Here is a 26,286-nt window from a genome sequence, read left to right on the forward strand (position 1 = left end):
TTTTCTGCACCGAATGTTTTTACACTGTATTTTCCTGCACTGAATTTTTGCCCACTGTTTTTTTACACTGAATTTTAAAACCCAGTATTTTGTCAAGATTATTTTTTTTTGCAAATCTTTCGAAGTAAATACACAAATTAACATCCATAAAACTAACTCTATATCATATTTTGTTATCAGCATATCTAAACCCAAATGGACTCACAACGCTCATATTGGTTGCAATGCCATATTTCGACCGCTGGGTGGCGACAGCCGGCACGCGGCGAGGTTGACTCACCGGAAGTGTAAGTAGGAAGCGAGCGAAACATTTCCCACCGGCTCCGTCTCTTTGTCCGTCCACCTTCCCCCGCTAAGCAACATCCGCAGCGACGCCATGGCCAATGTTGCCGACACCAAGCTCTACGACATCCTCGGCGTGTCTCCGTCCTCCTCGGAGAACGAGCTGAAGAAGGTGAGTTACGCGGCCAACGGAGCTCGTTGAGATGCAACCAGGAAGTGCGTCGTTAGCTCGTTAGCATTAGCCGCATGCTAACCGGCCTAAAGACTCGTGACGATGCGGCGACAAGCGCCATAATTGTTTGTAATTAATTGTATTTAATGAAATATAAAACACATTAAAGTAAAATGGCCTTGTAGTTGAGTGGAGCGATCTCCCGTAGCAACAGTGCAGGTGTCGTGTTGTCATGTCGCTAATAAAGCCTGTCAAGAGCTTTTATTTTCTTAAAAGCTTTTATTTTCTTAAAAGACTTATCCAGTTTATTTCATAAATTGCCATACATCATATGCTATGAAGGCTTTTGATGATCAGTCGATACCGTTGTGGCGCTTCGCGTCAGCTTAAGACGCTAATAAAAATGTTTCGCCAATTTAAATAATTGTGTTATTGTCGAACCAAAGAAATATATATGTTTAAAAATGTGTTATGCAATTTCCGGCGTAGAAATAATCTCTCTTCATCGCGCACTTGCGTCATCAGCAGATACTGTGACGTCACTTTACACGTGATTCATACCAGCACGTGTACTCAATGGCTGGTATTGATCAGTTACCTCATGTGGAGGGTAAATTGGTGTCTTTTATTGTGGAAGCCTTTTTGACACTGAATCTGTCCGTTTTTCAACCACTGTGCCGCGGCACGCTAGCATACATTGTTTATTTAGCGCTTAAATCTCTAGAGCAGGACTGGGCAATTATTTGACTCGGGGGGCCAGATTTAGATAAAAAAGTGTGCCTGGGGGCCGGTATATCTATTTTTAGGAACACTAATACAAACCCTTACAACAGGGGTGTCCAAAGTGCGGCCCGCAGGGCTCCAATTACTTCAAATATTTCACTTTAAAATGTTTTATGTGGGAAATATTGCATATGTTGTGTAGTAGCCATATAATAACATCAACGTTTTCTTTGACAAAAGCGCATAAAACAAACAAAATAATAGTCCCAGCATAAAATGGACAGATATATCTGGAGTTGATCTCGTAACTTAAGTGTTGAAAGTAAAAGAAAAACCTAATTTAAATGTATCACTTTATGAGTGGGGCACCTTTTGGATCCCAAATATATTTAGTGATTTTTTTATTTATCTTTTCTCTGATTACTCAAAAATATTAAAGAATTAAAATCAATGGTGTCCTGCATTATTGATCTTTTAGGGCTCTAATTACTAAATACTGCATATTTCTGTTTTACTATTAAAAAAACAAGTTGTTTTTGACAGAAAAGCCATAAAACATTTTTTTTTAAATTTGTATTACTTTATATCAACTTGAAGTTGATATAGAGATACTATAAGTAGGGATGTCCGATAATGGCTTTTTGCCGATATTCCGATATTGACCAACTCTTTAATTACCGATACCGATATCAACCGATATATGCAGTCGTGGAATTAACACATTATTATTATGCCTAATTTGGACCACCAGGTATGGTGAAGATAAGGTACTTTTTAAAAAAAAATAGTAAAATAAGATAAATAAATTAAAAACATTTTCTTGAATAAAAAAGAAAGTACAACAATATAAAAACAGTTACATAGAAACTAGTAATGAATGAAAATGAGTAAAATTAACTGTTAAAGTTAGTACTATTAGTGGACCAGCAGCACGCACAATCATCTGTGCTTACGGACTGTATCCCTTGCAGACTGTATTGATATATATTGATATATAATGTAGGAAGCAGAATATTAATAACAGAAAGAAACAACCCTTTTGTGTGAATGAGTGTAAATGGGGGAGGGAGGTTTTTTTTATGTTGATTTAATTAAAAACAAAAAAAAAACAAAAAAACCAGATACCGATAATAAAAAAAACCGATACCGATAATTTCCGATATTACATTTGAACGCATATATCGGCCGATAATATCGGCAGGCCGATATTATCGGACATCTCTAACTATAAGCGTTAAATAATAAAAAATTAAAAAATCTGACTTATTTTTAACATTTTAATGACTGAGACCCTTTATGGTCCCCGGGACCCCTAAAGGTAAAATAAATAAAAAATCCATATATTTTGTTATGGTTTGAAAATGAAAAATATCAAAATGGCCCCCACATGCTTTAATTTTTCCGTGTGCGGCCCTCAGTGGAAAAAGTTTGGACACCCCTGCCTTACAATAATCAGGCATGTGATTTTTCCGTCTAAAGTCGGAATTCCGTCTTTTAAGCTCGGGGGGAAGAAAAAAAATGATCTCCCGTTTTTCCGTTTTTTTTCCCGACCCTAAATCAAGATTCGAGACGTAGTTTATATTACGCCGTAGTTGATTGGTCGATATGTTCCTTGTGACCAATCAGGACATCTGTTATTATTATGAATGATGACGTTAATAACGTCATCATTCATAATGGTTACTACGGCCATTTTCCATATGTAAACAATGTCGGTTCTCGAGAGAAAGGACGCTTTACGAGTAAAAGAAATTGATAAACATGTCAAAAATAAGTTTCGATGGGACTGGATGGAAAGGGAAATCGCTGATACTGTTGGGAAGAAGAAAGTTACGACTTTGTTCGGTGATTTTATTCGGAAAATCGATCGTCCCGGTGTTGTACCGAAATCTGTTACCCATCGGAATTTGTAACTCCAGGGGGCGATGTTCCCATGGCGTTTGTTTGATGGTTAAACAAGCCCAAGGAGGAGGAGAAGAAGAACGCTTGCGTAAATGGCGTAAACCAGGGGTCACCAACGCGGTCCCCGCGGGCACCAGGTAGCCCGTAAGGACCAGATGAGTAGCCCGCCGGCCTGTTCTAAAAATAGCTCAAATAGCAGCACTTACCAGTGAGCTGCCTCTATTTTTTTAAATTGTATTTATTTACTAGGAAGCTGGTCTCGCTTTGCCCGACATTTTTAATTCTAAGAGAGACAAAACTCAAATAGAATTTGAAAATCCAAGAAAATATTTTAAAGACTTGGTCTTCACTTGTTGAAATAAATTCATTATTTTTTTTTACTTTGCTTCTTATAACTTTCAGAAAGACCATTTTAGTGAAAAAATACAACCTTAAAAATTATTTTAGGATTTTTAAACACATATACCTTTTTACCTTTTGAATTCCTTCCTCTTCTTTCCTGACAATTTAAATCAATGTTCAAGTAAATTTATTTTTTTTATTGTAAAGAATAACAAATACATTTTAATTGAATTCTTAATTTTAGCTTCTGTTTTTTCGACGAAGAATATTTGTGAAATATTTCTTCAAACTTATTATGATTAAAATTCCAAAAAAAATATTCTGGCAAATCTCGAAAATCTGTAGAATCAAATTTAAATCCTATTTCAAGGTCTTTTGAATTTCTTTTAAAATTTTTGTTTTGGAAAATCTAGAAGAAATAATGATTTGTCTTTGTTAGAAATATAGCTTGGTCCAATTTGTTATATATTCTAACAAAGTGTAGATTGGATTTTAACCTATTTAAAACATGTCATCAAAATTCTAAAATTAATCTTAATCAGGAAAAATTACTAATGATGTTCCATAAATTATTTTTTAAAGTTTTTCTCTTTTTTTCGGTTGAATTTAGAATTTTAAAGAGTCGAAATTGAAGATAAGCTATGTTTCAAAATTTAATTGTCATTTTTTTTCGTGTTTTCTTCTCTTTTAAACCGTTCAATGAAGTGTAAATATCATTAATTATTAATAATAACATAGAGTTAAAGGTCAATTGAGCAAATTGGCTATTTCTGGCAATTTATTGAAGTGTGTATCAAACTGGTAGCCCTTCGCATTAATCACTACCCAAGAAGTAGCTCTTGCTTTCAAAAAGGTTGGTGACCCCTGGCGTAAACTATCCTTAATGCTGAAAGTTGTCAGAATTTCAGCATGAATAAATTACACATATTCTGGCAATCAATGACTTACTTTCATTATAGTATGAGTCCATTGTTTCAGCTGTCGATTCTCTCTCACACACATACATTTTCCAATATAGATAAGGATTGTTTACGCCATTTACGCAAGCGTTCTTCTTCTCCCCCTCTTTGGGCTTGCCGTTTAACCATCAAACAAACGCCATGGGAACATCGCCCCCTGGAGTTACAAATTCCGATGGGTGACAGACTCCGGTACAACACCCGAAAGGTTTTGTGCACGTGGTGTCATGATAATATTGACTATGGATCACAAGGTTTCCAGGCTTTGGAAGTACATGCGAAATGCCAAAAACATATGAAACAACTTCAAGCAAGGAAAACGAACTTTTCACTAGCTGGTACTTTTGGATGTCAACCGAAAGTGAGCAAACCTTACGGACTTCATCCTTTGTTTACATCGACAACTGCTGTAGACATGGAGAGGAACGATCCACCCACTTCAGTCGCAGACAGGGTTGTTAATAATGAGTAGGGATACCGATATTCCGATATTGTCCAACCCTTTAATTACCGATACCGATATCAACCGATACTGATGTATACAGTTGTGGAATTAACACATTATTATGCCTAATTTGGACAACCAGGTATGGTGAAGATAAGGTCCTTTTTTTTTTTTAAATTAATAAAATAAAATAAGATAAATAAATTAAAAACATTTTCTTGAATAAAAAAGAAAGTACAACAATATAAAAACAGTTACATAGAAACTAGTAATGAATGAAAATTAGTAAAATTAACTGTTAAAGGTTAGTACTATTAGTGGAGCAGCAGCACGCACAATCATGTGTGCTTACGGACTGTATCCCTTGCAGACTGTATTGATATATATTGATATATAATGTAGGAACCAGGGGCCGTACTTATCAAGCTTCTTAGAGTGCCATTTTACACTTAAGTCCTGAGAATTTGCGAAATTTAGTCCTACTCTCAAACTTAAGAATAAAAGCTTTTTATCAACGTTCTTAAGTCTAAGAATCACTCCTACTCTCCACCATATTTAAGAGACCTTCAGAGGTGTCTTAAGTGGTTAGGAGTTGCCAGCAGGGGATGGCACTGAGGCGAGAGAGACGTGCGCGAACGTTCAGGGAACGGAACAATGTTTTGTTTTTTTTTGATGACGAGCAGCTGATCAAACGGTATCGTTTAGACAGAGCGGATATTATTTTTGTCACAGATTTAATACTTTTTGATTCCTTGTTAATTTCTGCATGTGTCTGCAGTGGGCTAGGGCCGTACTTATCAAGCTTCTCAGAATTACTCCTAAGAAGTCTGCTAAGAGTTGACTTAAGAGTAAATAAATTCTTCGCTGAAAGCTGCACTTAAAAGTTAGTTATCAAGCGTCTTACTCACACTTTCAGCGAAGTGTAGGACTGAATCTTAAGTGTCACACTCAGAGCTGAATTACGACATTACTATGTGCCGTAAATGGAATTTTAGGTGACGTCATTTCTGTGTCCAAAGAAATGACCAATCACGAAAGGGAATCCGTTGTCTAAGAATAAAGAAATATCTTGGAAATATTTAAGTTGACAATGGGAGTGTATATTTTGACAATAAACAACAAAATAATACAAAACAAACTAGTCCCCGCCGGCACTCACGCTACCGCTCCCTCTCTTCTGTCGCCCACACACTCACTGACGTCACTCACCTCACGGCCACACACATACGCTACTGTCATAACATTTTCTTTCCAATTCATTAATTAGGCAACTAATTTGAAACTGGTGTGGGTGGCTCTATATATACTAGCCCACTGCAGCCACGTGCAGAAATCAACATGGAATCGAAAAGTATTAAATCCGTGACAAAAATAATACCCGCTCTGTCTAAACCAGGGGTGTCAAACTCATTTTAGATCAGGGGCCACATGGAGAAAAATCTACTCCCAAGTGGGCCGGACTGGTAAAATCACGGCACGATAACTTAAAAATAAAGACAACTTCAGATTGATTTCTTTGTTTAAAAATAGAACAAGCACATTCTGAAATTGTACAAATCATAATGTTGTTGGGTTGTTGTTTTTTTTTACACTTACATGTTGCGGTTAGTAGTATTCTATCTTTATTTGTCGTTATTTATATTTTCTGTCAACTCATTGGTGTTAATTTTCAATCTATCAAGATAAAAAATAATATCAAAATCAAATTACAGGATGTTATTTATGTAGTTTGCTCATATTCCTCGACTGATGCACTAACATCATGTGGTTTATTTTGAACATATGTAGCATCATCTACAAAGATACAAATAATTGCTATTGCGACATCTAGTGGACACATTTAGAACAACAGTTTCTTTCATTTAAAAATTCCGGCTCATTTTTATACTTAGCAAACTCACCCCGCGGGCCGGATAAAACCTGTTCGCGGGCCTGATCCGGCCCCCGGGCCGTATGTTTGACACCACTGGTCTAAACGATACCGTTTGATCAGCTGCTCGTCATCAAACAAATCCAGGACATCGTTCCGCTCCCTGAACGTTCGCGCACGTCTCTCTCGCCTCAGTGCCACCCCCTGCTGGCAACTCCTAACCACTTAAGACACCTCTGAAGGTCTCTTAAATATCGTGGAGAGTAGGAGTGATTCCTAGACTTAAGAACGTTGATAAAAAAGCTTTTATTCTTAAGTTTGAGAGTAGGACTAAATTTCGCAAATTCTCAGGACTTAAGTGTAAAATGGCACTCTAAGAAGCTTGATAAGTACGGCCCCAGAATATTAATAACAGAAGGAAACAACCCTTTTGTGTGAATGAGTGGAAATGGGGGAAGTTTTTTGTGTTGGTGCACTAATTGTAAGTGTATCTTGTGTTTTTTATGTTGATTTAATTAAAAAAACCACAAAAAAAACCAGATACCGATAATAAAAAAAACGATACCGATAATTTCCGATATTACATTTTAAAGCATTTATCGGCCGGTATATCGGACATCTCTAATAATGAGGTAAGCTAAAAAATATTTGCTTGCGAAATACGCACGTTTGTTTTAAATATGAACCAATTATTGCTTAGCGAAATAAATAAAAAAAGCCACGTGAAAATACATTATGAAATTACAGAAATTCAAAGAGTCGCATTATTGATTCCAGTTAACAATTTATTTGAAATAAATTTGCATACAATACTATTTTGTAATATTAAGTTCTTATGTAGTCTGTTGAAACTATTTTTAGTGGTGTAACAATCTAGAAGGTAAATATTTTCACACTTGTTTCATGCAATATGTCCGTGTCCTCACATTATTATTATTTCCTATTTTCAAATAGGAGTAAACAATACTAAACGTGTTTCATTATTTTCATAAGTGTATATCCTATTTTGGCGAAAAGAATGAAATGTTTACACTACATGAACCGAAGTAATGTGGTAATACTGTAAATAAACTGTAGATAATGACACTGATCAATGTGACACCTGTGGATGGGAAATGAACACAAGATGTAAATATTAGTGACTAAATACTGTTGGGACTGAACCATACACAGTCATTCATTAGCATAATTGGGTTATGTATGTTCTATTAATGATGTTTTCATGTCTTTAAACACTAAAATATTTTCTTCAAATGGTGCTGTCTTTGTTAATTTTAGCATGTTAAATTGGTGAAAAACCAAGAGCTTCGGCCCCCCCTTGCCCCCCCACCAGGGCACCGCCCTGGACCTGGCTGGGGGCCTTCGTCCCCCCAGACCCCCCGGGAAGTTTTTTCAGTCTTTTTCATTGTGGTCAAATCTTATGCCAAAGCTAAAAACGTTATGACAGACCGCCTTAAAAAACGGACTGGAATTTGACATTTTGTTCCTGAATGAGACATCCAGAATGTACATGAAATTAAAGAATGTGGGATTTACAATATTAACTATGAAGGATAAAACACTGAATATTGACAACATGTTTTACAATCAACCGAAACACAACCAAAATGCAACAAACATAGGATATCTCATAATGACCAAAGTAACTAATTAGATGATAATAGTAACTAATGAAATGACCATAGTAACTAATTAGATGACAATAGTAACTGGTATATGATGCAGGTTCCAAGCATGTAAAGACTTAGTATAGTTGAAGACTTGTGGTCATTAGAAAACATGACTGCACATCATAATGGCAGCTACACTTTACATCTTAAAGATCTAAAACAAATATTTGGGAATGTCTGGCGGGCCTGATTGAAAAGCTCAACGGGCCCGTTGAGCTTTTCAATCAGGCCCGCCGGACATTCCCAAATAATTTTTTGAGATCTTTAAGATGGAAACTATAGATGCCATTAGGATGTGCAGTCATGTTTTCTAATGACTTGAAGTATTGAACTATACTAAGTATTTCAATGGTTGGAATCTGCGCTTTGGGATGATATAACAGTTACTATGGTAATCTAATTAGTTACTATGGTAATCTACGTCACAGCAGCTCAGACGAGGCACCAAGCAGTGTGGGCGGGAAGCGTTTCCGCGGACGCGGAAGGAGATTTTCACTACAAAGTTCTAAAGCTTAGTAATATATCAAATGTTTCAGATTGTGGGTGGGTTTATTTTGTACCCTTCGCGTTCATATTTCACTGTTTGTTGCATTTCTGTCGCGTTTCACTCGATTGTAAAATATGTCGATCGAAAAGGGGGTGGGACTTTCATATTTTGTCAATAGTCAGTGTTTTATCGTTCATAGAAAAATGTAAAATTCCATTGCATTTTTTAAGGCGGTCTGTCATAACGTTTTTAGCATTCAATCAGACATTATTGTGAGGCTTTGTATTAGTGTTCCTAAAAATAGATATACCGGCCCCCAGACACATTTGTTTCTCTAAATGTGGCCCCCGAGTCAAAATAATTGCCCAGGCCTGATGTAACTGAATTGTTTTGGTTGCGTATATGCTGACAATATCACAACGTTTCTTTGTTATACTCTTTGATGTGATATATATATATATATATTAAGGCTGCAGCTAACGATTATTTTTCTATCGATTAATCTATAGATTATTTTTTCGATTAATCGGTTAATCTATAGATTATTTTTTCGATTAATCTATAGATTATTTTTCCTTTTACCGATTATTTTTTTTATTCAAAATGAAGATGAAAAAATAAATGTAGGCCCGTTTTTTCAAAAGGCATGGCTTTTATTTACAAAAAAAAAGAAGTATGGCCACTCAGTCAACATTGACAACAACATGACTAAATATTCTGTAACAATGTAAACATTTAAAACTTTTAACATTTAACAAAATTAAAAGTAGCTTATTTGCTTTTTAATGTGCAAATATAAAAGTCAACATCCAGTGCAAATCTTAATATTCTGCAATAGTATAAGCATTTCAAAAGTAAAAGTATTGCTTATTTTGCTTTAAAATGTGCAAAAATAAAGATAAACATCCAATACAAAAAAGTGCAAAACGAAATATTCTGTAACAACAGTGTAAACATTTCAACAAAAGTGAAAGTATTGCTTATTTGCTAAAATGTGCAAAAATAAAGATAAACATCCAATACAAAAAAGTGCCAATCTAAATATTCTGGAGCACTGTAAACATTAAGTATTGCTTTTAAAATGTGCAAAATAAACATCCAGTCCAACACAGTACACAATAACCAATTCTACTCATTCCAGTGAGTGTCTAACAGTTGTAATGAAGAAAGGTTAGCATGTGTACATGTTTGGTTCTTTTCTTGTTTACAATATTCCCAGCAGCTGAAAATAGGCGCTCAGAAGGGGTCGATGTGGCTGGAACTGAGAGCTAATTAGCCTTCACCTCAAGCCAGGACTGCGAGTGAGCTGAGCTGCAGTTTATATTTCTAGAAGGTCAACGGGCTCATAGTGATGTTACTAGTAGTTGACTGGGAGGTGTTTATTATCATTTGGGGAGAGTCCGCTGCCTGATGCTCACCTGCTAAACACCTATCTGCTCCACGCTGAAGCGCTGACTACATGCGCTCTGAATACACACTGCTGATTGGCTGATAATGCTTCGTGTGTACCAATCAGATGGTTGTGTGGGTGGGACAATGCTGCGTGTGTACCAATCAGATGGTTGTGTGGGTGGGACAATGCTGCGTGTGTACCAATCAGATGGTTGTGTGGGTGGGACAATGCTGCGTGCTGAGACAGACGCAGAGGAGCGAAGCAGCTTGTTAAGACTTTAGCAGCTAAAGTTAGCTTTAGCTTAGAAACTCGTTCGGTACACCCCCGTACCGAACCGAAAGCCCCGTACCGAAACGGTTCAATACAAAACACGTACCGTTACACCCCTAGCAGATACAAATGACACAGTCATGTTTTTGTGTAATGATGACAACGTATGCTCGCGCGGACGATTGACTAGTTGATGGTTTTCTTTTCAAATGTTCGTTCATAGCCGTTGTGCTGCTATGATAGGCCATTTCCGCTCGACACAGTGTGCATACAACAACATTATTAGGCCGTTTATTGAAATACTCCCACACTTTTGACCACTTTTGGCATGCTTTTCCCCCCTCGCTCGCACCGCTCGCATCGTCTGCTTTGATCGTCTGCTTTGCGGTCCGCCATGACGGTAGTGTGACGTAAATATGCGACGCGTCGACGCACAAAAACGGCGTCGACGTATTTACGTAACCGATGACGTCGACTACGTCGACGCGTCGTTTCAGCCTTAATATATATATATCAGTTTATATTATATACTGTATACATAATTAGGGTTGCAAAGGGGTGGAAAGTTTCCGGGAAATTTTCCACCGGAAGTAAAGCTTGGGAAGTTTGGAAATATTGACAATTTTTTGATTATTCAATGGGAATTAATGGGGAATTACAATAATGATATATTATTGGACACTTGTGCACACTGCATATGTGATGGAGGAATGCACAGTGCAGGGTTGAAATTCTATTGAATTTGCATTAAATCAGGTAGTTTTAGCTAATAATCATGCTGCAATATCTAGCATGTTGCATTCAATGTTTATTCCCATTCATTTCCCATTCATTCCCATGGAAAGTTTCCAACTTTGAATATCCCCGTAATTTTTCATCCCTATATATAATATGTAAATATTACAAATATCTTATATTTGATATTGCTACTACGGTACATTTTTAGTCATTATCCTTTCCATCCTTTGTAACTGAGCTACTGTGTGGAACAATTTCCCTTGGGGATCAATAGAGTTTGTCCAAGTCTAAATTTAACATAACTTACCCGGAAGTGGGTCTTGAGTTTGGAAGGCATTAATATTTCTGCATTGAATTTCAAAACACTATATTTCAACCAATATTTTTAATTAAATTGTCATTCAATTTGGTGTCAAATAAATTTTTTTGGAATAATTAACCTCCATAGTGGTGAGTCTTCAGTTTCAAAGCAACAAACATTTCTGCACTGATTTATTTTTTTTACACTAAATTTTTACGCAATTCGTTTTAAAACATTGTATTTTAAAAACAAAATGTTAAGCACACATTTTGTCCACTCACTTTTGTGCACTGAAATTGTCCGCATAATTGAATGTAACAAAAACAACTCAATTTACACAATTCAAATGCAAAAAATTATGTTTAATGAATTCAGTGTCAAAAAAAATGTTTTTTTTAGAGATGTCCGATAATATCGGACATCTCTAACGATATATGCGTTAAAATGTAATATCGGAAATTATCGGTATCGGTTTGTTTATTATCGGTATCGTTTTTTTTATTATTATTTTTTTTTATTTTTTTTTTTTATTAAATCAACATAAAAAACACAAGATACACTTACAATTAGTGCACCAACCCAAAAAACCTCCCTCCCCCATTTACACTCATTCACACAAAAGGGTTGTTTCTTTCTGTTATTAATATTCTGCTTCCTACATTATATATCAATATATATCAATACAGTCTGCAAGGGATACAGTCCGTAAGCACACATGATTGTGCGTGCTGCTGCTCCACTAATAGTACTAACCTTTAACACTTAATTTTACTCATTTTCATTCATTACTAGTTTCTATGTAACTGTTTTTATATTGTTTTACTTTCTTTTTTATTCAAGAAAATGTTTTTAATTTATTTATCTTATTTTACTAATTTTTAAAAAAAGTACCTTATCTTCACCATACCTGGTTGTCCAAATTAGGCATAATAATGTGTTAATTCCACGACTGCATATATCGGTTGATATCGGTATCGGTAATTAAAGAGTTGGAGAATATCGGATATCGGCAAAAAGCCATTATCGGACATCCCTAGTTTTTTTATAAAGACGCAAATGAAGCTCTAACTTTATTTTGGCAGGCGTACAGGAAGCTGGCCAAAGAGTACCACCCTGACAAGAACCCAAATGCTGGTGACAAGGTAAGTTAGATCTTTGTTGTCTTTAGAATATATTTGTATATCTTTAAATATGACCATATCTATTCTACTATACAAACTCAAAGCCCGGGGGCCAGATGTGGCCCGCCACATTCTTTTTTTGGCCCGCAAAAGCCAGTAAAAACAATGTGTAAATAAAGTACCTTATCTTTTCTTACTAAATGTATTTGTTCTTTCCATTTGAACAGAACAAATATATGTTCTCCATGAAATGGGATACCTTTTTAGGGTTTCCCCTCGATTGCCACTATATATGTGGCGGTGGGGGCGTGGTCAATATGACATCATCATATATGTTTATATTAGGGCTGCAACAACTAATCGATTAAATCGATTAAAATCGATTATAAAAATAGTTGCAGATTAATTTAGTCATCGATTCGTTGGATCTATGCTATGCGCATGCGCAGAGGCTTTTTTTTTTTTTTAAATTTTTTTTTAAAAATTTTTTTAATTTTTTTTTTTTTTTAAATAAACCTTTATTTATAAACTGCAACATTTAAATCGATTAAAATCGATTATAAAAATAGTTGCCGATTAATTTAGTCATCGATTCGTTGGATCAATGCTATGCGCATGCGCAGAGGCTTTTTTTTTTTTTTTTTAATTTTTAAAAAAAATGTTTTTAAATAAACCTTTATTTAAAACTGCAACATGTACAAACAGCTGAGAGACAATAACCAAAATAAGTATGGTGCCAGTATGCTGTTTTTTTCCAATAAAATACTGGAAAGGATAGAAATGTAGTTTCTCTTTTATCCGATTATTAATCGATGTAATAATCGACAGATTAATCGATTATCAAATTAATCGTTAGTTGCAGCCCTAGTTTATATATGACATGATCATTTTGATTTGCAGCGATGCATATATTGTCTTTAAAGAGGCTAAACCTTTTAGTTTTATGCACATTTATAGACCAATATTAGTATTATTAGCTATTTTTATGCCGTTAATAACGTGTATATATTGTTTTATTAATATCAGAATCACAGTCAGCTTTAACACAAGGAATTTGACTTGTTAGATAGACTGTGTTCTCTTTGTGGCTTATTATTGTAAAAGGTCAAACAACCTACTCCCGGGCGCGGCCACCGCTGCTGCTCACTGCTCCCCTCACCTCCGAGGGGGTATTCTGGGGTGATGGGTCAAATGCAGAGAATAATTTCGCCACACCTAGTGTGTGTGTGTGTGTGACAATCATTGGTACTTGAACTTTACTTGACATATTACGGTTGTCTGTTCAACATCTTCCCGCTTGAAGCCAAACCACCGTCAGACGATGGACCCCTGTGCTGTTTTTCTTGGAAATTAATTCTTCCTTCATTTGTTACCTGATTCGCACCTTCTTTCTCTCGTATTACCACTCCGCGAGGGCGTATACGTATGTGATGTATGTAAGAAGGTGCGCTTGTTTTATGTCTGAGTGAGAAGAGCCTGTAGTGTAACGCCCGCAGCTAAAAGCAACGGCGTGAGAACGTATACTCCTATATCACCATATAGTTATTTTCTGTATCACACAGAGACAAACATGCGATATATCCAGTATATTCCATATATCGCCCAGCCCTACCTTGTACAGTGCGAAGATGCAGTGTTTAAGGTCCCTTATCGGCCCCTGATATCCTCGAGAATTGCAATGTTAGTTTCTAACTTGGTCTTTTTTTTTTTTTTAGTCTTTTATGATTTGCTGATTGTCTCCACAGTTCAAAGAAATCAGTTTCGCTTACGAGGTGCTGACCAACCCCGAGAAGAAGGAGCTGTACGACCGCTATGGCGAGCAGGGCCTGCGGGAAGGCGGCGGGGGCGGCCCCGGCATGGACGACATCTTCTCGCACATCTTTGGCGGCGGACTCTTCGGCTTCATGGGAGGCCAGGGCAGCCGCTCGCGCAACGGCGGGCGCAGGAGAGGGGAGGACATGGTGCATCCGCTCAAGTAAGACGTGGTGTAGCATCACGTGTCAGTCTTTCCCATAGACTGCCAAGATGCCTGTGGCTATGGGCGTGGTCACCATGACATCGAGTCATTTGCATAATTTACTACAATGATATGATTTTCTCTAAAAAGGCTAAAAAAATGTATACTTACTAATTAATAATAACAGTTTTGTTTTAAATGTCCATCCATCCATTTTACAATATAATTACAACACTTTATGTACATATTTATATACAGATTTGAACAATACATTATTCACTGAAATATATTTATTAATTGTGGTTCTTACAAAAAATATAAAAGCTAAAATGTCTCTTAAAGCTCTGCCCCTTTAATTAGTGCATACTAAATAATGTAACTTTAGCCTACTACTACAAGCATATTATTTACCAGCAACATAAAGTGAAACAGAGGCAGAGGTGTCCTGCCACAGTCAGTAACAAATAAACAGGAAACAGTAGTGGTGGTAGATAGACACAGAGCTTCATCAAACATCTGATCCACTGAACAAAGAGCTCCAAAAATCTTGATCCTACACTTCTCTTTTGTAAAGTAAATCTGAACAGCCGATATGGGCATCGACATCAACTATATGATTTGCCTGAGAAGCTGGACAGGACAAAAAATAAATAAAATCTATTTGTGACGGCCTTAATTCTTTTGTGGCGGGCCGCCACAAATAAATGAATGTGGGAAACACTGCGTGTACACATTCGGGATAGGAATCTGCAGGTAACCTCGCGATACCACGTGCGATACACAACTCGTGATCACAGTATCTCCACATGGCTATGCTGCGGTAGGGATTCAACCAGTGGTGTCCAAACTACGGCAGTAAAACGTCTCATCAAACAAAACAGAAGTCACTAGCTACGCAAGCTAGCTCTCCAATCAGCTAAACAGACTTCACTCCACGGTGGTGGCGTTTTGGTGAATATACTGAGGAATTTGAGAAACTGAAACCATACAAAAAGAAAGCCATTGTAAGGTAATAACACTAACACAGACACACGTAAACGTGTTAGCATATTAGCTAATGCTAACGACACTGGCTTGATTACATTACGATAGCATGTACAAATATGCATGAAAACACTCCTACAGACATCCCACATGGGACACTTTAGCAAGTAAGAATTGTTTTACAGTGTTTCCCATAAACTGCCAAGATACCTGTGGGGGCGTGGCTATGGGCATGGTCACCATGACATCGCGTAATTTGCATAATTTACTACAATGATATGATTTTCTCTAAAAAGGCTAAAAAAATGTATACTTACTAATTAATAATAACAGTTTTGTTTTAAACATCCATCCATCCATTTTACAATATAATTACAACACTTTATGTACATATTTATACACAGATTTGAACAATAAGTTATTCACTGAAATATATTTATTAATTGTGGTTCTTACAAAAAATATATCTTATAAAATATAAAAGCTAAAATGTCTCTTAAAGCTCTGCCCCTTTAATTAGTGCATACTAAATCATTTAACTTTAGCCTACTACTACAACCATATTATTTACCAGCAACATAAAGTGAAACAGAGGCAGAGGTGTCCTGCCACAGTCAGTAACAAATAAACAGAAAACAGTAGTGGTCAAATGCAAATAAGCCAACAAGAGAAGTATCCTACACTTGTCTTTTGTAAAGTAAATCTCAACAGTCTATCAACTATATGATTTGCCTGAGAAGCTGGACAGGACAAAAATATTATTTTTTTTTTTTTATTTATTTTTTGTGGCGGACGTAATTCTTTCGTGGCGGGCCGCCACAAATAAATGAATGTGTAGGAAACACTGGTTTTAGTTATATTGTAAAACTTGAAAATTATGAGCACATATAAATTACTGCGATAATAATGATAACTAGGGATGTCCGATAATGGCTTTTTGCCGATATTCCGATATTGTTCAACTCTTTAATTACCGATACCGATATCAACCGATATATGCAGTCGTGGAATTAACACATTATTATGCCTAGTTTGGACAACCAGGTATGGTGAAGATAAGGTACTTTTTAAAAAAATTGGTAAAATAAGATAAATAAATTAAAAACATTTTCTTGAATAAAAAAGAAAGTACAACAATATAAAAACAGTTACATAGAAACTAGTAATGAATGAAAATTAGTAAATTAACTGTTAAAGGTTAGTACTATTAGTGGAGCAGCAGCACGCACAATCATGTGTGCTTACGGACTGTATCCCTTGCAGACTGTATTGATATATATTGATATATAATGTAGGAAGCAGAATATTAATAACAGAAAGAAACAACCCTTTTGTGTGAATGAGTGTAAATGGGGGAGGGAGGTTTTTTTGGGTTGGTGCACTAATTGTAAGTGTATCTTGTGTTTTTTATGTTGATTTAATTTAAAAAAAAAAAGATATCGATAATAAAAAAAACGATACTGATAATTTCCGATATTACATTTTAACGCATATATCGGCCGATAATATCGGACATCTCTAATGATAACCGTGAGAATTTTGCTCACAATAACTGTGATAAGAAATGTTCATACCGTGACATCCCTAATATTGTTATAACTGAAGGCTGCAATATGGATTTTAGGCCTACCGCTCATTTAATACTAGCTAATGATAAATATGTTCTTTTCCCCCCCAGAGTGTCACTGGAGGACGTTTACAACGGGAAGACGACCAAACTACAACTCAGCAAGAATGTACTCTGTAGCACTTGTAACGGGTACGTCATGGCCGCCGGCACCTCGCCGTGACAACATACTTCTAAACCATACGTCGTGGTGTATGTGCAGGCAAGGCGGCAAGACGGGCGCCGTGCAAAAATGTAGCGCGTGTCGAGGGCGCGGCATGCGCATCATGATCAGGCAGCTGGCGCCGGGCATGGTCCAACAGATGCAGTCCGTGTGCACCGACTGTAACGGCGAAGGTAGGCCCGGCATCAAAACGGCCCTCGCCGCCCGCCCGCTTTCCCACCTCCGCTTCCCTCCGCAGGCGAGGTGATCAGCGAGAAGGACCGCTGTAAGAAGTGCGAGGGCAAGAAGGTGGTGAAGGAGGTGAAGATCCTGGAGGTGCACGTGGACAAAGGCATGAAACACGGCCAGAAGATCACCTTCGGCGGCGAGGCGGACCAGGCGCCCGGAGTGGAGCCGGGCGACATCGTCCTCGTCCTGCAGGAGAAGGAGCACGAGGTATGCGCGCCGACTGTGACCTCCTTCAGAGCTGCTACTTCCTCATTGGAAGCAGAGGTTGAAAATGAATATCTGTTGGCAAGTTGATGGCAATTATCAAGACAAAATCTTCCCGTGGATTACAATACATCAAAGAAACCGACACCTTCATGTCGCTTCCCATCCTACACAGTGGAGTTTTACAAGCCTTTTGATTGGTTAGATCAGGGGTCGGCAACCCGCGGCTCCGGAGCCGCATGCGGCTCTTTGACCACTCTGATGCGGCTCAGCTGCATACTTGCCGACCCTCACGCTTTTCCCAGCAGCTTACTTACGATCTCCGTGACTCTCCTAGAAATCCCTCGAAGAAAAATATTTTCAGATTTTCACCTTAACAACTGAATTAAGGGCATACCCTGATGGCTCTGCATTTATTGTCCTCAATAGGTTGTACAAACAGCATGCCAGACAGGTCCCATGTTGTATTGAGCTTAGACTCGTACACGTAGGAGACAGCGAGGCACACTTGGTCAACAGCCACACAGTTTACACTGACGGTTGCCGTATAAAACAACTTTAACACTGTTACGTTACAAATATGCGCCACACTGTGAACCCACACCAAAAAAGAATGACAAACACATTGCTGGAGAACCTGCGCACCGTAACACAACATAAACACAACAAATACCCAGAATGCCATGCAGCTTTGTATGCAGTGTTATTTCATTTAAAATTTTCGAAAAAGTTATGTGGCTCCCATTGTTTTCTTTAATTTGTGAAACTTGTCAAAATGGCTCTTTGAGTGGTAAAGGTTGCCGACCCTTGGGTTAGAACAAAGACAGCTTTTGTCTGCTCGCTTGGAACTCGTTGAAACACAAAGTTTGGCGATAACTTAGATACAATTACTCTGACAATGCGCGCCGACTGTGACCTCGTTCAGAGCCGCTAGTTCCGCATTTGAAGCAGAAGTTGAAAAGGAATCATTTGTCTCGGCAAGTCGATGGCGATTATCAAGAAGCGGTCTCGGCCGATTGTTGGGTATGATGTTCCAAACCGGTTCCCCCGATTGTTCGGTAAGAAAAGAACCGATTCCATTGGATTCGAATCCCTTTTTGAGAACCGGTTCCCGTTATCGAAGCCACTATACCGTATTTTCGCGACCATAGGGCGCACAGTATTAAAAGGCGCCGTGCCGTGTCAGTTACGGGTGCTGTTTCTGTATTTAACGCATAAATAAGGCGCAGCGTATTTTTGGGGCGCAGGCACGGTTAAACATACGCTAGTTTAATCAATCAATCAATGTTTATTTATATAGCCCTAAATCACGAGTGTCTCAAAGGGCTGCACAAGCCACAACCACATCCGCGGTTCAGAGCCCACATAAGGGCAAGGGAAAACTCAACCCAGTGGGATGTCAATGACAAACCTTGGAGAGGACCGCAGTTGTGGGTGACCCCCCCCCCCCCCCTCTAGGGGAGACCGGATGCAATGGACGTCGAGTGGGTCTGACATGATATTGGGAAAGTCCAGTCCATAGTGGATCTAACATAATAGTGTGAGAGTCCAGTCCATAGTGGATCTAACATAATAGTGTGAGAGTCCAGTCCATAGTGGATCTAACATAAAAGTGTGAGAGTCCAGTCCATAGTGGATCTAACATAATATTGTGAAAGTCCAGTCCATAGTGGATCTAACATAATAGTGTGAGACTCCAGTCCATAGTGGATCTAACATAATAGTGTGAGAGTCCAGTCCATAGTGGATCTAACATAATAGTGTGAGAGTCCAGTCCATAGTGGATCTAACATAATAGTGTGAGAGTCCAGTCCATAGTGGATCTAACATAATAGTGTGAGAGTCCAGTCCATAGTGGATCTAACATAATAGTGTGAGAGTCCAGTCCATAGTGGATCTAACATAATAGTGTGAGAGTCCAGTCCATAGTGGATCTAACATAATAGTGAGAGTCCAGTCCATAGTGGATCTAACATAATAGTGTGAGAGTCCAGTCCATAGTGGATCTAACATAATAGTGAGAGTCCAGTCCATAGTGGATCTAACATAATAGTGTGAGAGTCCAGTCCATAGTGGATCTAACATAATAGTGAGAGTCCAGTCCATAGTGGATCTAACATAATAGTGAGAGTCCAGTCCATAGTGGATCTAATATAATAGTGTGAGAGTCCAGTCCATAGTGGATCTAACATAATAGTGAGAGTCCAGTCCATAGTGGGGCCAGCAGGAGAACATCCCGAGCGGAGACGGGTCAGCAGCGCAGAGATGTCCCCAGACGAGCACCGACTCCACCCTCCACCCAGCAGGCAGCGTCTGATACTCTTATCTGCTGTCAAGTCCTGTCATGTCAGCTGGCTGCAATGCTCAGGCTCACCACTAGGTGTCACAGTCCGGGGAACCTGTTTGAATCATGCTGGTTAATCAAGGCCATAATACATTTTTGATTGACGATATATTGACTGTCGATAAACAATATTATTACTATTATGTTTTTAGACCAAGTTAACCATTGATAATACATAATAATAATAATAATGCAATAAACTTGTATTTCTCGCATATTTTAACATTGTAATTGGAATGTAAACTTTTAAATACCAAGTTAAGTGAAACAAAAAAATAATAAACAAGATGTATTCTGTCTGTAAGCATACATTTTGCACATGAATAAAAATCATAACTAAAAGCAATTAAATAGTTTCGGCCTCTACACAACTTAAATAATAAATAAAATTGGTTAAAGTTTTAGGTTCTTGGAGTTCTAGGTTCCTGTAGAAGTGTGTGGTTTGTGTTTCCACCGCATTTCACAGTTCAGGGTAGTTTATTCAAATCAGGCTGATGACGTATGGAGGAGGAGTTTAGTATATTTCTACACTGATACCATGTAAATAAACAGACATTAGGTCCGTTTTTTTTTACTAAAGTTTAAGTAAATGAAAAATAATAAGCAATGATATACAAAACGATATCATTTAAAAAATAAGGTGTGCTGAATTGTTCATAAAAAGTCAGTCTTTTGTCCGCAATGTCCAACAGTCAGAAAGTCGTCCTCTCAGTAAATGATGGATTCATGAGAGTCAGGTGGTTACTTTTGGTCCATTTCAGCTGTAAATAACAATATATAAAAAAATAATGTTAGCCCTTATCTGTAAATAATGTATAAAGAATAAATGTCAGCGTTTATCTGTAAATAACGATATATCAATAAATGTCAGTGTTATCTGTAAATAATATATGAATAATACATGTCAGTGTTTATCTATAAATAATAAATGTCAGTGTTATCTGTAAATAATATATGAATAATACATGTCAGTGTTTATCTATAAATAATAAATGTCAGTGTTTATCTGTAAATTATATATAAATAATAAATGTCAGTGTTTATCTGTAAATAATATATGAATAATAAATGTCAGTGTTTATCTGTAAATAATATATGAATATTAAATGTCAGTGTTTATCTATAAATAATAAATGTCAGTGTTTATCTGTAAATTATATATAAATAATAAATGTCAGTGTTTATCTGTAAATTATATATAAATAATAAATGTCAGTGTTTATCTGTAAATAATATATGAATAATAAAGGTCAGTGTTTATCTGTAAATAACAATATATGAATAATAAAGGTCAGTGTTTACCTGTAAATAACAATATATAAAGAATACATGTTAGCGTTTATCTGTAAATAATATATAAATAATAAATGTCAGTGTTTATCTGTAAATTATATATAAATAATAAATGTCAGTGTTTATCTGTAAATAATATATGAATAATAAAGGTCAGTGTTTATCTGTAAATAACAATATATGAATAATAAAGGTCAGTGTTTATCTGTAAATAACAATATATAAAGAATACATGTTAGCGTTTATCTGTAAATAATATATAAATAATAAATGTCAGTGTTTATCTGTAAATAATATATAAAGAATACATGTTAGCGTTTATCTGTAAATAATATATAAATAATAAATGTCAGCGTTTATCTGTAAATAATATATAAATAATAAATGTCAGTGTTTATCTGTAAATAATATATGAATAATAAATGTCAGTGTTTATCTGTAACTGTAAATAATATATGAATAATAAAGGTCAGTGTTTATCTGTAAATAACAATATATAAAGAATACATGTTAGCGTTTATCTGTAAATAATATATAAATAATAAATGTCAGTGTTTATCTGTAAATTATATATAAATAATAAATGTCAGTGTTTATCTGTAAATAATATATGAATAATAAAGGTCAGTGTTTATCTGTAAATAACAATATATGAATAATAAAGGTCAGTGTTTATCTGTAAATAACAATATATAAAGAATACATGTTAGCGTTTATCTGTAAATAATATATAAATAATAAATGTCAGTGTTTATCTGTAAATAATATATAAAGAATACATGTTAGCGTTTATCTGTAAATAATATATAAATAATAAATGTCAGCGTTTATCTGTAAATAATATATAAATAATAAATGTCAGTGTTTATCTGTAAATAATATATGAATAATAAATGTCAGTGTTTATCTGTAACTGTAAATAATATATAAATAATAAAGTCAGTGTTTATCTGTAAATAACAATATATAAAGAATACATGTTAGCGTTTATCTGTAAATAATATATAAAGAATATATGTCAGCGTTTATCTGTAAATAATTTATAAATAATAAATGTCAGTGTTATCTGTAAATAATATATGAATAATAAATGTCAGTGTTTATCTATAAATAATAAATGTCAGTGTTTATCTGTAAATAATATATAAATAATAAATGTCAGTGTTTATCTATAAATAATAAATGTCAGTGTTTATCTGTAAATTATATATAAATAATAAATGTCAGTGTTTATCTGTAAATAATATATGAATAATAAAGGTCAGTGTTTATCTGTAAATAATATATGAATAATAAAGGTCAGTGTTTATCTGTAAATAACAATATATAAAGAATACATGTTAGCGTTTATTTGTAAATAATATATAAATAATAAATGTTAGCGTTTATCTGTAAATAATATATAAATAATAAATGTCAGTGTTTATCTGTAAATTATATATAAATAATAAATGTCAGTGTTTATCTGTAAATAATATATGAATAATAAATGTCAGTGTTTATCTGTAACTGTAAATAATATATAAATAATAAAGGTCAGTGTTTATCTGTAAATAACAATATATAAAGAATACATGTTAGCGTTTATCTGTAAATAATATATAAAGAATATATGTCAGCGTTTATCTGTAAATAATTTATAAATAATAAATGTCAGTGTTATCTGTAAATAATATATGAATAATAAATGTCAGTGTTTATCTATAAATAATAAATGTCAGTGTTATCTGTAAATAATATATAAATAATAAATGTCAGTGTTTATCTGTAAATAATATATGAAAAATAAATGTCAGTTTATCTGTAAATAACAATATATAAATAATAAATGTCTGTGTTTATCTGTAAATAATATATAAATAATACATGTCTGTGTTTATCTGTTAGAAACAATATATAAATAATAAATGTTGTTACGGTTGTCTGTTCAACATCTTCCCGCTTGAAGCCAAACCACCGCCAGACGATGGACCCTGTGCTGTTTTTCTTGGGAATTAATTCTTCCTTCATTTGTTACCAGATTCGCACCTTCTTTCTCTCGTATCACCGCTCGCCTCGGCTCAGCTAGCATCACAGCTAACGTTACCTCTCTGCTCGGCGAGGGCGTATGACGTTGCACGCGCGACAGCATGTGACGTATGTAAGAAGGTGCGCTTGTTTTACGTCTCTGTGAGAAGAGCCTGTAGTGTAATGCCCGCAACTGTGTGAGAACTTATACTCCAATATCACCATATAGTCATTTTCTGTATCGCACAGAGACAAACCCGCCATATATCCAGTATATTCCATATATCACCCAGCCCTACTTTGAAGGATGTCCCATTGATTGGAATGGGAATTTCCAAAACATTTGGGAATTTCGAGAAAAGCGAGAATTTTTTGGAAAATGGTAAAAACTAGGGATGTCCGATAATGGCTTTTTGCCGATATCTGATATTCCGATATTGTCCAACTCTTTAATTACCGATACCGATATCAACCGATACCGATATATGCATTTGTGGAATTAACACATTATTATGCCTAATTTGGACAACCAGGTATGGTGAAGATAAGGTACTTTTTAAAAAAAATTAGTAAAATAAGATAAATTAAAAACATTTTCTTGAATAAAAAAGAAAGTACAACAATATAAAAACAGTTACATAGAAACTAGTAATGAATGAAAATGAGTAAAATTAACTGTTAAAGATTAGTATTATTAGTGGACCAGCAGCACGCACAATCATGTGTGCTTACGGACTGTATCCCTTGCAGACTGTATTGATATATATTGATATATAATGTAGGAACCAGAATATTAATAACAGAAAGAAACAACCCTTTTGTGTGAATGAGTGTAAATGGGGGAGGGAGGTTTTTTGGGTTGGTGCACTAATTGTAAGTGTATCTTGTGTTTTTTATGTGGATTTAAGTTTAAAAAAAATAACCAAATTTTTGCAATCATTGCAAATTGCCAGTTTTTTATCCGTCAGAGACACGTTAAAATAATCCCAAACCATAGACATGGCGTCGTTAGTCAGTCACCGAGCTCGCTTGTTAGCCACGGCTACAGCACCGGCAACAACACACTCTGCTCTTTTCGTCAATCCAATCCAATCCACTTTATTTATATAGCACATTTACACAACAAGAATGTTTCCAAAGTGCTGCACAGCCATGATTAAAAACAATATTAAAAACAATATTATTTACACCGATGACTGAATAAAAACAAAGAATAAATTAATAGAAAACAATATAAAAAAAATAAATATGATTAAAAACGATTTTAAAGGGTAAAACCAATTAAAACAGTAAAATAGACATCAAAATTTATTTAAAAAAACACACAGGACAACAGAGGACAGAGAACCACACAACTCACGTTGTGTTAAAAGCCAAAGAATAAAAGTGGGTCTTTCATTCGCTTACATACGCAGATTATCCACTTCATTTGGATTTTTCATCCGGTTAATTGACTTACCGAATATCGGCCCAGGCACCAAGAAAAGCAACATGGGCGGCAGCTGTGTTTTTAACGTGTGTAGCGAAGCCTGCTTTTTTTTACAAGGTTGTCATGTGTATTTCCTCCCTGAAACGCTTTCCATTTTTCTCCCCGGTCCAGACGTTCAGGCGAGAAGGCAACGACCTGTTCATGAACCACAAGATCGGCCTGGTGGAGGCGCTGTGCGGCTTCCAGTTCATGCTGAAGCATCTAGACGGCAGACAGATCGTGGTCAAGTACCCCGCCGGGAAGGTCATCGAGCCAGGTAACTCCGCCCTCCACCCCCGTCTCGTCTCGGGAAAGTGCCGACCGTTCCTTTCTCCCCCCCGTGCAGACTCGGTGAGGGTGGTGCGAGGGGAGGGCATGCCTCAGTACCGGAACCCCTTTGAGAAGGGAGACTTGTACGTGAAGTTCGACGTGCAGTTCCCCAGCAACAACTGGATCAGTCCAGAGAAACTGACGGTAGGACAGACTTTTCATCCTCTTCATAGTTCTCTGTATGTGAATGGAGCAGGGTGTGGCAGCACAATGTACGCAACACCACATGAAATAGACAATAAATGTGTAGGGAACTAGTCGGGGTGTCAAAACAAAACTATCTTCCATTCTTATGTGTAACCATTATTAATCCATTTAAAGAAAAATACTTCCATTACTTACCGTATTTTCCGGACCATATGGCGCAACGGATTGTAAGGCGCACTGCCGATGAGCGGGTCTAGTCAGGTCTAGTTTCATACAAAAGGGTACTGGATTATAAGGCGCATTAAAGGAGTCATATCAGGATTATTTTCTAAATGTAAAATACTTCCTTGTTGTCTTTAAAGGCCTACTGAAATGACATTTTCTTATTTAAACGGGGACAGGAGATCCATTCTATGTGTCATACTTGATCATTTGGCGATATTGCCATATTTTTTGCTGAAAGGATTTAGTAGAGAACATCGACGATAAAGTTTTGGTCGCTGATAAAAAAAAGCCTTGCCCGTACCGGAAGTAGCGTGACGTCACACGTTGAAGGGCTCCTCACATTTGCACATTGTTTACACCAGCAGCGAGAGCGATTCGGACCGAGAAAGCGACGATTACCCCATTAATTTGAGCCAGGATGAAAGATTCGTGGATGCGGTACGTGAGAGTGAAGGACTAGAGTGCAGTGCAGGATGTATCTTTTTTCGCTCTGACCGTAACTTAGGTACAAGCTGTCTCATTGGATTCCACACTTTCTCCTTTTTCTATTGTAGATCACGGATTTTAAACCACCTGGGATACTATATCCTCTTGAAAATGAGAGTCGAGAACGCGAAATGGACATTCACAGTGA

At 36.3% G+C, this 26,286-nt stretch overlaps 1 protein-coding gene across 2 annotated transcripts in view; it reads left to right on the forward strand.

Moving 5' to 3' along the window:
• The first annotated feature begins 266 nt into the window (after window positions 1-266).
• dnaja2a (DnaJ heat shock protein family (Hsp40) member A2a) overlaps window positions 267-26,286 on the forward strand; it is a 32,018-nt gene continuing 5,998 nt past the window's right edge. For both annotated transcript variants that reach the window (XR_009821155.1, XM_062020982.1), the window contains exons 1-8: window positions 267-454; window positions 12,637-12,696; window positions 14,421-14,650; window positions 17,295-17,375; window positions 17,446-17,579; window positions 17,645-17,841; window positions 25,083-25,227; window positions 25,297-25,424. Coding sequence is in view for 1 of the 2 variants with exons in the window: in XM_062020982.1 (XP_061876966.1) it covers window positions 377-454; window positions 12,637-12,696; window positions 14,421-14,650; window positions 17,295-17,375; window positions 17,446-17,579; window positions 17,645-17,841; window positions 25,083-25,227; window positions 25,297-25,424 (1,053 nt within the window). In the remaining variant the exon portion in view is untranslated. The remainder of the gene's footprint in view (window positions 455-12,636; window positions 12,697-14,420; window positions 14,651-17,294; window positions 17,376-17,445; window positions 17,580-17,644; window positions 17,842-25,082; window positions 25,228-25,296; window positions 25,425-26,286) is intronic.

The sequence above is a fragment of the Entelurus aequoreus genome, linkage group LG02 (assembly GCF_033978785.1).
Source record: "Entelurus aequoreus isolate RoL-2023_Sb linkage group LG02, RoL_Eaeq_v1.1, whole genome shotgun sequence".
NCBI classification, from domain to species: Eukaryota; Metazoa; Chordata; class Actinopteri; order Syngnathiformes; family Syngnathidae; genus Entelurus; species Entelurus aequoreus.